At 42.0% G+C, this 15,058-nt stretch overlaps 1 protein-coding gene across 1 annotated transcript; it reads left to right on the top strand.

Moving 5' to 3' along the window:
- The first annotated feature begins 1,952 nt into the window (after positions 1-1,952).
- Positions 1,953-15,049, top strand: camk1ga (calcium/calmodulin-dependent protein kinase IGa). The gene is made up of 12 exons (XM_035632510.2): positions 1,953-2,035; positions 4,695-4,806; positions 6,851-6,976; positions 7,090-7,164; positions 7,740-7,878; positions 8,424-8,547; positions 9,380-9,455; positions 9,814-9,926; positions 11,959-12,037; positions 12,125-12,212; positions 13,150-13,499; positions 14,015-15,049. Exons 2-12 carry the CDS (start codon positions 4,721-4,723, stop codon positions 14,076-14,078), a joined length of 1,320 nt encoding a protein of 439 aa, XP_035488403.2. The 5' UTR covers positions 1,953-2,035; positions 4,695-4,720; the 3' UTR covers positions 14,079-15,049.
- The last annotated feature ends 9 nt before the right edge of the window (positions 15,050-15,058 follow it).

Here is a 15,058-nt window from a genome sequence, read left to right as displayed (position 1 = left end):
TGCAGCTCAATAAACTGTAAGATCAGCTCAGTTTTATCAAGGAGCGTTTCTCATGCTTTCATTTCCTCTCGTTGGGATGATTTTAATCCTCTCTTCATATGCCTGAGTCATCATAGTGCACATCGATTACAGCTTGTTCACAAACCGCTGAAAGAGAGCACATTTCTTCAATTTTTACATTATCTTCATTGGCTTTGATTTTCAAATTGATTCTAGATTTTATTGTTAACTTCTTCATTATCTTTTAAATCTCTGTGTGCTCTCTCATATTTAGGTTTCACATTTTTTAAAACTGGTTCTTGTTAAATGTTTTAATTATTTTAGAATGTTTTATTTCATTTCTATTTGAACTATTTTCTCATCTATAGTCATTTCTACCCTAATTTTGTGTGATCTTCAATTTTGTATTATTTTGTACTTTGTAACTGTTTTTTTCATAGGTGCTATACTATTTTATATTTTTTATAGTACTCTATTTATATACTGTACATACTGCCTATCTATAATGCTCTTATAATGTACTGTACACCTACTGTATATACCCTTACTGTACTATACTCCATACCAACTGTATATATTTGTCTATACTGTTTACACTGCACTATCTACTACTATTATTATATGTACATACTCTGCACTTTATTGCTTTTTGCACTTCTGATTAGACGCTAACTGCATTTCGTTGTCTCTGTACTGTACAATGACAATAAAGTTGAATATAATCTGATCTAATGTTGTCGTTGTTGTAATTATCATCATTAAGTGTTTGCCGTATATAAACAGGTGTTTGCACACTGTAAGAATATAAGTAGACAGAATATGTACAAGGATGGTGAACAACTGACCACCTGTGACGACAGCAGAGGCACAGACACATGCTCACACAGATGGCTTATCATTACACAATAGCATCCTTAGAAACAGGTTGTCTACTTAGAGAGCTTATGGCCATACGGTTATGTGATTCAATCGACATGGCAGGGCAGGTGTGCCGGCAGTGTGCCGGCAGGTGTGCCGTATCACATGCAGTATTACCATTGAGCTGTGCTGTATCATTGCTGCTGTTGCTTACTGGTATGTAGCATATGTGACCTTGTACAGGGTAAATTTAAATGATGTTGTCATCTCTGCCATAGCTGCCATCTAGCTGCCATCATCATAGCTGCTAACTGGGCAGTTTGAAGAGAAGTACCACACGGTGGATTTCATCAGATAGTCTTTACTAAAGCTGAACCACACATCTCTTGATTCAAACCCTATATCCCATCCATCCATCCATCCATCCATCTGCCCATCCATTCCTCCGTCGTGGTTGCGGCAGGTTAGTCCAGACGGGGAAACAAAGTTTGCCAGATCCTACTTGTGGATCCCGAGGCGTTCTCAGGCCTGATGAGATAAGTGTTTTTAATCTGAGATGTTGGCACAATCTGAGAGCAGCTGGAAGGAGACGTTCTAAAATCCTTAACGTGAAAATGTTTAACGTCACTTAATGTGCTAAAGCATTGATCAATAATCACCAAATTTCTCTCAGATATGCCTTGTAATAAACACTTACACCGGTGGAAAAATCAAACCCGAAATCCTATAAATATGGACGTTATCTTACCTTAAGCGTTTTCCAAATAAAGAAGGAAAAGGCTTAACACGACTTATTGTGCTTAATGGAAGATAACGTCCATAATTATAGGGTTTCGGTTTTGATTTGTTTTTCACAGGTGTAAGTGTTTATGACTAGACATGTCTTAGAGAAATTTGGTGATTATTGATAGCTGCTGATCGCTGCTGATCCCCCCTCCACACGCGCTCCCATGGAGTGCACGGAGAAGGAGCTGAATGGCAGGGATTATGGCTCAGCCCTCAGTGACCGTCATGTGACACTGCAGAGTCTCTGGACGTCGCACGTTGAGTGACTGTGACACTGAGGAGATGAATGGACAAGGCTCCGCCCTCTGGCCATGAAGAGCTGCAGCCCGCTGGAGACTGTCAGGTCCATCCTCGGATACCTCAACTAAGGCACCTCTGCACCGCTCCTCAGGTATGCACCATCTTTGTCCATTTGTTGGCACCTTGAAGCTGTATGGTTACCACAAAGTCGTCTTTGTTCAGATGTATGCCCTCCCTTCCTGAGATATATAATGGATGTTATATACTTATGTTATAGAATCCGTTATATATAATAATATTTTAAATGGAGGACAACTTATTTCAACACAGCTACAGTCAGTTCTTTGTACAGCTACATTGATGTGTATGTTTGCTCTTTGTAATCTCTAAGGGAGAAAATCAGCTAAGACTATCTAAAGTGCTGTACATCTTTCACATCTGTACCCCTAAAGTTATGAATTTATTGTCTTAATTTTACTGTATTGGTTGATTGAAAACTGTTAAGATAATTGTAGGCGAAAAGGTTCAACTGTCAGCAGAAATATCAGAAACAACAGAGCAGTGATTGCCCGATTTCTTTCCCTTCGTGACAGCAGCACAAATGGAAGTTGTTCGTGCAAAATTAAAATAGCCTGGAATTGAAAGGGTTTTTTTGTAATTAGTATTTTTTTTTAAATAATTACTGTCATAACATCAATCTAAAATTGTCTGAATACACTGGTTGAGAGACTAAACTATGTATTTCAAAAAATAGTGGAGATTCTCTGAAGGCCCTCTCGACCCTTACAAAAGGGGGGCCCCACAGAGACTGCGTATGTATTGGGCCCAGCATTTGGTGTGACACCCCTGTGTACTATCAATACATTTCACCAAATATTTTTTTGGTGGATGGGCAAGAGTTCATTGGCCTGCCATGGTCGGGATTAGAAAATTACCCAGTTTATGTCCTGTCAGGGAATCAGCCACTTATCTGTTCCCACAACAGACCCAAGGAAGGAATTCAGGAGATGAGATGGAGTGAGGACAGCAGGGATGGCTGGCAGATTAACCACCCATGGCTGTTTACCTCACTAATCCTCCCTCTTTCTGAAGCCTGTGTAACTGATAGGTACAAATGGGCTTTACTCGGTGAGAACTGACCTCAGTCATGGACATGCGACTGTTTATATAACCAGGACACAAGGAGGTGGTGAGCTGACATCATGAAACAGGGAAAGGGTCAGGGAAAGGCTTCCAGCCTATCCTCACCCTTAACTTTCTTGTTTCGGACATTTAACCAAATACAAAATCTAAGTAAAAGCCCCCAGAAAGAAATTCCCAACATGAGGACACTGTATGTATTTTCTAAACTTTTCATGAAGAAAAGGAATCTAATTTTGACATTCAGATTTTTTCAGATAATCCAGTGGGTTTTCCATTGATTATTTAGACCTTGGAAAATTCCAACCTATAAACACACTAAACTTTCTGACAAGAAGAACATTGTGATAAGGAAATACTAAATAATTTTTTTTATTGAGCTTAGAGTAATCAAATTTAATGTCCCAAGTCATACTCGACATTACCTCATTATCTACGATGGTAACCACAGCTCCAATGGTGATTGATAACTGCTGCCAACGATTGTTGTTTTTCATGATCAACAGCGTTAGTAACAGAGAAATACAGCAAATCCTCACATTTGAGAGGATTGAACTGCCAGTATTTTACTGGCTTAGTAACTTCAAGTTATTTGATTGATTATGAAAAGATTTACCCTCTACTAATAAATAGTTCCACTACAAACTGCCAACAAGGCCTCAAATCTAAATGAAAAGCATCCGAGGGGCGATGCATACCTCGTGCGCAGGATGTACAGTATTTAGGCTACTGTGTATACACATTAAATATACCATATTTGTCCTGCCACAGTTTCCTCCGATGCAGTCATTACACATTTCAAATTTTAGCTGATAAAAGAAGTCCTATGGATGTTGTGACAGTTGTTGCAATAGCTGCCTCATTAAAAGGATGGCTCATCTTTGCAGTGACTATTGTAGGTGTATTATAGTTACTATGTATAACAACAATCCAATGTGTTACTATGTGTAACCAATACAATGTACCGATGTCAGTTTCCTGTCAGTCTCTACTGACATGACCTTGTGTTACATTCACACACTGAGAAAAGCTTGGGGTTGCCTTCACTAAAATATGTATATGAAGACAGTTGTGATGCTGAGTGTGTCGTAGGGGATATGATGATGATGTCCTGAGTTCCAACAAGAGGATATGCAGGGGATGTACTGTAGGGCAGCAAGGATGAGCAAAAAATCTCCATTTGATAAATAGAAAAATAGAGCTTTGGATTGAGAAAGCTGAGACCAGCAACAGCTTTTGGAGCATTTATGCAAAACATTTTAATAGACATTTATGTTACATATTATATTCCTTATACAGCAGACAGCTTTGACGGAGGCCAATCAGTTTTAGAGTGATAGGGCAATATCAGTCATCCGGATTTGAGGTTGTTTCTACTTCGTACTGCTGCCAGTGGCTGCACCTGAGAGTGTTCATTGGGTAAAAACTGCAGGTGCATGTCCTCGTGCCAAAACACTGGTGAGCCGGGCATAAGTATTTTGACACATCTAAACATTAATGATGTTCTTACAGTATGTGAGTAAAGTGATTGCACAGAACTCCGAATGAGAATTCTGTTGAGAAAAGTCATGATGTTACTGAATCATCTTAGGTTGTTAAATCAACAGCAGTGGCCTTCCTACTACAACGTGTCGCATGAGGATGTCTGACTCATGTCCCCTGTGCTTCAGGAGTCTACGGCAACGTCAGAGCCGAGATGGGGCGGAAGGAGATCATCTGCAGCTGGAAGAAAAGCACCACGAACATCAAGGATGTGTTTGACTTCAAGGGGAAAATGGGATCGTAAGTATTCCTGCAGAAAATACGGCAAGAGAAGGTGTACTTGTGTGAACTTGAAGCTTTTGAAGCTTGCAAGTCGTTGTTTTTTTGCAAGTATTCTGCCAATTGAACCATTATTTTGAAAAAAATTGCAGGGCCAGCTTCTACGTGCTCTTCTAAGTGATGCTAATGAGACCCACGGCAGATGTAGTTTCATGATCGGTACATTCAATCTGTGATGAGTACTGTCATATCGTTTTGACTGTCATGTCAGGGTGCTGTCTGGTTGTTGCACACCACAACACACAAAAATGCTTTTTCGACAACAAATCACAGCTGACAGTCTTTGTCACACTCAAAAGATATTTAATGGAACCAGGACCGAAACACCCGTCGTCGACGGCAGCTGGCAGCTTGGTACAACGGTTTGTGAGTCGTGGCTGTGTCAGATGCAGGCTGATTCAGCAGAAGTGGACGAAAACGCGCTCACAACGTTCAAATGACAACATGGACTCACAAAGTCATCCTTCCGTGCCTCGTGCAGCTTTAACTTTTGATGCACTTTTCGATGCCATCGATAGTTGAGATTTCCCTCGGGGGGAATGTGCGTGACTCCCAGCTACACCCTGGGAAGAGCAGGGCAGACCGCTGTGAAAGGTCTCAGGGAGCAAGCTCAGATTGGCCAACGGGCATCACCTCCACGAGAGCTCGTCTCATCCATGGAGCCTCTCAGACTGGTTGAATTATCCACTCACAGCTGAACCCATGGAGCACTTGACCCTAACTGGAGATCGAAAGTCCTTTGCTGCTTTGATTTAACATAAATAGTGCCTTCACACAAAGCTGCCGTACGTCGATCTTGATCTATCTTTGAATAAACTAAATGCAACATAAGAGTATGATTTAAAATCACACGTGAAAGATTTTAGTATGTCTGTCTCTCTTGACAGAAAAGGGGATTTTGCTCTGTTAAGATCTTTTCCAGAAATCTCATGACACCAGGCTGGTCTCATATCCACACAGTTCAGTGTGAGGACCTGTGGTTCGTTAAGTTAAATCAAGGTTTACCTCCTGAGGCTTGTCATGCACTCAAAAGCTGCTTAAAATGCTCCGACCCATTCACTGGCTGTGAATGAGTCGACTTCTCTCTCTATCTCTCTCTCTCTCTCTGTGTGTGTCTGCTGTTCCTGAGCACTGACGTCAGTCAGGACAGCAGTGCAGGAACATCCTAGCACCACTTCGTTATAGGATTAAGAGTCTAGCTGACTATATTGGTGTGTCGGTGAACTGCATGTGTATAAAGGAGGCGGTACAGGCATGTGCAGGTGTGTGTTTCTCTGCAAACACGACACTGAAACGTGCTGGTTACCTTGCAGATCCACCACAGTTCGACTTACTCAGTTCACTAATTCACTTCATCGAAGTAGCAAACAAGCAAAATAGATTTTGTGGCATGCTTTATTTGTGGAAGTGAGCAGTGTCCCCATGCAGGAGGTGCGGGATCTCTGACTCTAATACTTAGTCAGCTTATATTCTATTACAGATCAGCATGTTGTGTTTGCTGAATTTAGTTTTTTTTGTAATTTATATAAATGTACTTTATCCTTTTATCTTGAACAGATAGGAGATAGAAAACTACCCAAAAATATGTTTTTTCTTTATTTTATGCATTTGTTTATGAGGCAATGTCATGAGCTTAGCTTATGCTTTCACTTTGAAATAACGTATTTGACATGGTGTCAGATGGTGTATGGGGCTAACCTAAACATGTTTAGTTTACACCAATTACGTGAATGGTTCAGCGTTCAGTGATTATTTTCAAATCTTGGAGTGTAGCTTCTCACATCTGTGTACCCAACTGTCTTCAGCGGACTGATTATTGTTATTTAAAGTATTTGCGGATAACTGTCACTCATCTTGGAAACGTTCATGTCTCTGTCTCTCAGACACACTGGTAATAAAGAACAACTATATAAATAAAGTCGTGTCATATGCAGTCACATGTGTTTGATCCGTTACTGTAAGCCCCGCCTGACTGTGTGTGTCCATCTTTGTTGTGCTGGTGCAGGGGGTCTTTTTCTGAGGTTTTCATGGTGAGAGAAAGGGAAACGGGTAAACTGTACGCCCTGAAATGTCTGAAGAAAAAGCACCTGGTCCATAGCAACCTGGAGAATGAAATCAATGTACTAAGAAGGTAAAACACACACACACATGAACAAACACACACTGCTCCATGTTAAGTCATTGTTGACAGTATGTAACATGTGGACAGCAGTGACTCTTCAGTCTCCTCCTTGTCTTTTTCAGGATAAAACACGAGAACGTGGTGGGACTGGAGGATTTCTACGAGAGTCGAACACATTATTACCTGGTCATGCAACTGTGAGTAGACTTATTGAGATTACACTTTTTTCTTGCAACGTATTACCAGGATAGAGCAAAATATTAGCAATGGTTCCCATATTGAGTGAATTCAAATCTGACAGAGTAGGGCACATGCTCTTCCTTTGTAAGTTTTTTTTCCTCATAATTTTTTTTCCTCCGATGGAATCACATACAGCCATAGCCTATACTGTTATAATATCTGCATGTTACATAATGCTGTAAACCAATTAACACACAGCTCTCCCCTTTCCTTTGAAATGATCTCATTCCATACACCAGTCATATCTTCTGTATTAGCTGTATATTTACAGTGAGTGAAACATTCAAACCAAAAGTTCTATGTGTATTGTTGTGGGACCATTCCATCACAAGTTATTCTACCATATGTTTCTAATTTTATACACATTTTCACAATAATCCAACTTTGTTTGTTATATATTTGGAAACTGTGAGATTGCTGTGACAATTTTAGGCAAAATTGTGTGAGTTTAGAAACATAGATAGAAACACTGATGGTTTCCTTTGTGTGTGTGTGTGTGTGTGTGTGTGTGTGTGTGTGTGTGTGTGTGCAGGGTGTCAGGCGGGGAGCTATTCGATCGTATTTTAGACAAGGGGGTTTATACCGAGAAGGACGCCAGCACAGTGATCAAACAGGTGCTGCAGGCCGTTAGCTACCTGCACGAAAACAGCATTGTACACAGGGACCTTAAGGTAAGACAGACAGACAGACACACACACACACACACACACACACACACACACACACACACCCACACACACTCTCACACACACACACACACACACACACACACACACACAGACACACACACTCACACACAACCGCACACAACCGCACACACTCACACACACACACACACAACCTCTGGCACACACACACAAACACACACACACACGCGCGCACACACGCACGCACACACACACACACACACACACACACACACACGCACGCACGCGCACAACCTCTGGCACACGCACACACACACACACACTCGCGCACACACGCACGCACACACACACACACACACACACACACACATGCATGCACAACCTCTGGCACACACACACACACACAAAAGAATTTCTGGAAAAAAATAAAAAGTTATAAGAATGACCTCCAGTATGATATATAAAATACCTCTGGTCTATGTACACGCACACACACTTTCTCTTGTTCTCTCTTCCCTCTCCACCTCTCTATCTCTGTTCCTTCCGCCCTCCGTCTCGCCTCCGAGCAGCCTGAGAACCTGCTGTACTACAACACGGACGTGAACGCTAAGATCATGGTCAGTGATTTCGGCCTGTCGAAGACGATGGAGCACGGCGTGATGTCCACGGCCTGCGGTACGCCAGGATATGTCGGTGAGTTTGTTGTCGTAGAGGAGCACACGCATAATGGAAATGCTCCAATTGTACCTTTGACTGTCTTCTTCCTGTGCGGCGGCCCCCTGTTATCATGATATGATACTGTCAATTTACATGGGAGTATCTGGAAGATAACAAATGATGAAAGTGAAGAGATCGATACATACACACATACAGTGTTAATAACCTAGGCTGTGGTTGTTCGCCGTTTGACCCCATACATCATGTCTGCAGAGTGTCTCATTCATCCAGGTCATAGTGATCCACAACAATGTTGAATCAGAAGCAACTGCACTTGGTTTTAGTTTCTTCAAGACATTTCAACTTCATCCTAGAGGCTTCTTCAGTTCTATCTTGTTACCTGTAAGTTGTGCTGAAACCCAGGTATTTTGACCTCTGTGGAGTGTGGGCAGTGTTTGTTCATGCTCCAGACTGTTTCAACGACTAGGCAAGAAACTACAACCAAGTCCAGTAGCTGCCGATTCAACACCTTTGTGGTTTATAATCATCCTTTTTTTCTTTTTTTTTTACACAACATGAAAGATCTCTAACTCTTTGTGGTTTGTGTCCTTGCTTCATTGTAGAGCAGTGTGCGGCTCTCTGTTCTCCATTGTCGCTGTCCCTCTGACACACAAAAACATATTGACCAATCTGCAATCGGCAGCATCGATTCTGTATCCTGTTAGGGTTAGGGTTAACCCTTAACCCTTAACCCTAACCCTAATGTATGCAGCTAAGATGTACATATTATCACATTAATGTTTCTATAAATTTGATGCTTCTTCCTTTTTCACCTGCATGACAATTATTGTTGTGTGTCATTCCAAAGCCCCTGAGGTTCTGGCCCAGAAACCCTACAGCAAAGCAGTGGACTGTTGGTCCATTGGAGTCATCACGTACATCCTGTAAGTCCATTTCAGTTCATAGGCCTTGCTGTTCACCACACCTGTATCAGTCAGTCCTAAACTTAAGCACACTGCTGTGGCTACCCATAATGCCACCCAGTGACCACCATCAATATTACACATGGATGCCTTGTAAACAGAGGTTATCAGTAAATCATAATTTCTCACTGGGCTTGGTACTACATGGTGTATTTCAGTACGTGAAAGCATCAGTGACAGATCTGTGAAATCAGAGTTCCTATCCTTAGTTAGAACATTTAGTTGCTGTGACCAGGAACAAATGACTGCACCATGACTGGTATGAGATTCGCAAAAGGTCGAAGAGATTAGCTGAGTGTGTGTCTTGTGTGTGTTGCAGGCTCTGTGGCTACCCTCCGTTCTTTGAAGAAAACGAAACCCGACTGTTTTCAAAGATCAGGAGAGCGGATTACGCCTTTCATTCACCGTTCTGGGACGACATCTCTGAGTCAGGTATGAATAGCAGTTAACATTGCAGTCTTCAAAATCATCCTTGCACTTTCACTTTTCTCAAAGCCAAAAAATGACTTAATCTTGGACCTGAGATATACTTAAAGGTGACATATATTACAAAAATCACTCTTTTGGGGGAACTGTCTAAACCCAACAGCCTGGCTCTTAACCACTGGTTCAGATTTCTCTCTGACTGTGATGTCACAGTTGGACTTTTTTGGGGGTAAACCCGCCTGCAATCGGAGAATCTCCACTTCTCTGGTGAAGGGGCGTGTCATTTCCTACACATTTTGAAAAGGGTTGACCAATCACAACAGACTGGGCCAGCTGGCCAATCAGGGCAGACCGGCATTCATCGGGAGGCGGAGCTAAAAGATGTCCAGGCGTTTCAGACAGAGGGTGAAAAGAGGAGCTGCACAAATGGGCACTGTGAGAACACTGATGCCTTTTCTGACCATTAGAGCATGTAAACCTTTTCAAGTGTTCACACAAATTAAAAGTATGAACCTGAATATGAGCATTATACGTCACCTTTAAAATTTTAAAAAACAACACTGGAAAGTTGAATTGAGATTCTTCAAAAAACGATACAGGTGAAAGTTATTTCTCCTGTGTTTATACATCCAGAGTAGTGAAATAAAATAATTTACAAAATAGTTGTACTTGCAACTAGATTGCTATTAATACGATGTGTATTGTATTTACTTCTGTCCTTCACTGCCTTATCTTTGACTGATGTTCAGCAGTGTGTTTTTGGGATGAGCAGTATTCTTACAGCTCAGAGCTGTGTCGGATCTCCTTGCCTCTTGCTAAAATTTTGAGACATTCTAGGGGCAAAAACTGAGGTTTCTTTGTACTGGTGGAAGGCCGTTAACTCGGATGAGGAGGGAATTATGCCCTTGGACACACATTTCCACCTTAAACATATTTTTTGTTTTTAGTAGAAATCTTTGTAACATATATGGGGTTCATATTTAAGCTACTAGTTTTCTGCTTGCTCTTTGTCAGGCTACAATACACTGTACTGTATTACAAGGGGATGTTGAAAGCAAGCCGTGTCCTGTCATTATATTATATATTTATAACAAGATAGAACACGGCATGCATCTGAACTTGGACTTGGTGTGAGCTTTACCTCCAAAGACTTTAATCAGCTCCGGCTGATTGATGAGAACTCTGACTCAATAGAGCCATTACTGTATATAGCCATTACTTAGCCACTGTTTTTGCTAAATATAGGTCAGGATTTGTTCATATAACCTCAGCGCTTAACTATATATATATACCAACATCCTGAGGACAGCATTTTAGGATTAGGCCAGATGTAACAACTCTAAATGGGTGAGGATGGGTCTCATCTTCCCGAGGGATTAAATAAGTATCAAGCGACATGTCAACTTTCCCCCTAACCTTAAGAACTATAATACATATAATATTAGTTCTTTATATCAACAACAGGCAGAACAAAAGCAGAGTTGCACCTAATCCACCTGTTTTATATCCAAAAGTAAATCAGTGATCAGGAACATTAAACTATGAGGCTCAGGAGGTAGAGTCGGTAGTCTACTAACCCAAAGGTCGGCGGTTCGATCCCAGCTTCCTGATGTGCCCTTGGGAAAGACACTTAACCCGTAAATCTCCTCTAGCTCCTCCGGCACTGTATGAATGTGATGGAAAAAGATGCGCAGTAGATATCAGCGCTGTATGTGTGACTTTGAGTGGTCTATACGACTATAAAAAGATCTATATAAACACAGTCCGTTTTGCTCTATCAAACCAAAATAGGTTGACTAAATATAGGGTGCCGATGAGCGTTCAGATTATCTGTTCCAGAAAAGATCCAGCATCTTTCTGAATGCCTCCCAGTAAGACACAGTGCAACCAAGCCTCCCTTACACCAGCTGCTGTATTCAAGGCCCAGCCGCCCACCACATACTGTGATGTCACTGTGCGTGACCCTCATGTGTTGTATGCCAGCAGCAGGTCAGAGAGCTGGTTTCTTTAACTTTAACATCTGTCCATGTCTCCACAGCGAAAGACTTCATCAGGAACATGATGGAGATAAATGCCACCAAGCGCTTCACCACCGAACAGGCACTCAGACACCCCTGGTTAGTCACACACACGCACGCACGCATGCGCACACACACTGTTTAAAATAAAATTCCAAATCAACTGTTTTCCTCTGATGATTTCAGGATTGCAGGAGACACAGCTAAAGACCTGGACATTTATCCGTCTGTCTGTGAACAGATGGAGAGAAACTTTGCCAAATCCAAATGGAAGGTAAGTGCTGCAAAACAATGCAGATGATGTGTGTGTGTGTGTGTGTGTGTGTGTGTGTGTGTGCGTGTGCGTGTGTGTGCATGTGTGTGTGCGTGTATGTGTTTTTTACCATAGCTCCCAACCTTAAACAATATTTCACATCAAACTATGACAGTGTGATGGTTCGGAGGTTGTATATACAAGGCTGTCGAGTCTGTATTTACACTGTTTAAGACTTTCAGTGTCATTACACAGTGTAATAACTTCAGTTTATTGTATAATTGTGCAGCTTTTACACTTTTACATAAGGGGAGGAACTTGTATTATTAAATCTAATTCATATTTGGACATATCAAAGCAGACTTTATATAAAACCCTGCAGTTTTGCAACAGAGTGTCCTTTGGCCAGAGTGTCCTTTGTCCTTGGTTCTTTCTTCATGACAGTTGCAGTAAACATTCATAAATGATATCTCTTCACGTGGAGTTTGTTCATATGGGATCACAGGACACTGCTCTCCATTGAAAGCTTCTTAGATGACTGGATTTTTTTTTCTGCCTTATATCATTGCAAATTGTTTTACAGACTAAATAATCAGTTTAAACTAAAACTGCAAATAATCGGCACACAAGTGAATAGTGAGCATGTGGCTCGAGCGAGTCATCCAGCCATCAGGAGTCAATCAGGGGGTCGCTGGATCAATCCCATGCGTGTGTCTTGTTCTTAGACATGACACTGAATGATGTGTGATGGAGAAGAGCTGTGTGAATGTGACTTGTAGTGTAAAGTGCTGAATAAACGAAGCCCATTGTCAGTCACTGTTAGTCACAGTCTTATGTATTACTATTGTTTTTTTTAAGTTTCCTGGAGTGTCAATCAGTACATCATAAATATTGAATCTGTCTTATCAGATTTCAGAAGCACGGCTCTTCACACTTTGTATGTCTTTTTTCCCGACAGCAAGCCTTCAATGCAGCCTCAGTGATCCACCACATGAAGAAACTGCAGCTGTCCCACAGTGAGTCGTCCCCCTCACCGTCCTGCATGCCCAACATCACAGTGCAGTCCTCCTCGCAGGACGACCTGAAGGTGCTGGGACTCCGCCACGACCAGGCGGATGCCCTAGACCCCAACGGAAATCCCGTTCATGCGGCCGCTCGTCTATCCTGCGGGAACCCCGAACCGGCCAGAGGACTCTGTCAGACGCTGAGAGCCAGTCACAGCGAGCCCAGCCACGCCCTCGCCATGGGGGAGTCAATAGAGGACCATCACTTTCATTCAGAGAGAGACACTTCCTTCGGGCCAAAAAGGTGAGAGCTGCTGTCCCGCTCCGGCTCCCAGAAAACTGGGAACGTCAGGTTTAGCAAAAACATAAGAAAAAGGCTGATACAATATAACATTGATTTGGATATGGAAAGACAAAGCCAAATTTGTTAGATGCAAAATTTGTATGCCATTATATTTTTTAATAAAGTCAGTTTGGATTTTCCACGAGAGTTCATCATCAAATTAGGTAACTTTTCTTTTTCATTATTATAATATTTTCTGTGTGGGTTGGTAGGGGGAGAGGAGATCAGTGAGGTATTGGGGAGCAAGATGGTGGAGGGCTTTGAAGGTGAGGACCAGGACCTTGAATGTAATTCGGTGGGAGACAGGGAGCCTGTGGAGTTGTTTTAGCACTGGGGTGATGTGGTGCCAGGATTTGGTGTGGGTGATGAGACGGGCGGCTGCATTCTGGACCAGTTGGAGTTTTTTTTCCTCTCAATCCTCTTAGTCTTTGTTGTCGTGTTATCCTCATGAGTCGTGGTGATGCGGTGTGTTGCAGCCTGGACGCTGTGGCTCAGAGGAAGGACCAATCGCTTCAGTCGGGAGTCTGCTCTGTCATGTGATTGGCTGGCGAACACGGACATGGATCTCCGCGGCGTCTTTGTGAGTGTGAAGGTGCCGACGCGTCTGCTGCTCGGCGGAAACGGACACACAAGACTGTATCTACACTGCAGGAAACACTTCACACGTGGAATGACTGTGTGCAGTGAACGACACGTGAAAACAGCCGGAATGCATCATTTATAAATCATACGAAATCGCGATTAAATAAATTTTATCAAAACGATTAAAATATAATGTATGTTGCCATCAACATGTTAGTAAATTCCATGAAAATTTCTTTTCGAGTAGCCGTAGGTGACATATACAACGTGAAAGCTAACTGATGATTTCTCTTTTAAAAGTCACGTCATTTTTACATCTGTATGGCATCACTAAGATAATTTAATATTTGCTGTTGGGCACTACGACAAAATTTTGGAACATACCTTTAACTGTACTTGATTGGACTGTTTTAAACCGAGTCGGCTCGGTTGTGTGTCTGTCTCATGAACGAGAATATATCTCAGGAACACAAACGTCCAGTTGGAATCAAAGATGAGATGATGCGATTTTTGCTGGTCAAAGGTCAAGATCATTCTGCTGTCATAGAACTGGGTGTAACCAAAGAATGAATGCGTTGAGTATGACACATTTCTAGACATGTGACGTGATGGCCATTTTATACCCAACGTGTCATAGTGTTCTGCAAAAATCATAACTCATGAACGGAGGGGGGATGGGGGATCGTGACTATATTTCCTGAAAAGTGACAGATGCAAACAGATGCGAGGTGGCGATTCTAGTTGGGCATGTTTCACTATTCAGCCACGGATATTGAGATTATTAAACTGTACTTCGAGGCGCAGGCATTGACACACAGTAACCAGGTGGTCACTGTCGCGTCTGCGATACGCACATAAGCTGCTCTTGTAAAAAAAAAAAAGGAAAGGTTGAACTCTTCAAGTGCCACGCGCAGGTGTAAACACTTGTGACGTCATTG

Source organism: Scophthalmus maximus, chromosome 6, assembly GCF_022379125.1.
Source record: "Scophthalmus maximus strain ysfricsl-2021 chromosome 6, ASM2237912v1, whole genome shotgun sequence".
Classification (NCBI taxonomy): Eukaryota; Metazoa; Chordata; class Actinopteri; order Pleuronectiformes; family Scophthalmidae; genus Scophthalmus; species Scophthalmus maximus.
The sequence above is the reverse complement of the archived record's forward strand: the minus strand, read 5'-3'. Positions and strand labels throughout refer to the sequence as shown.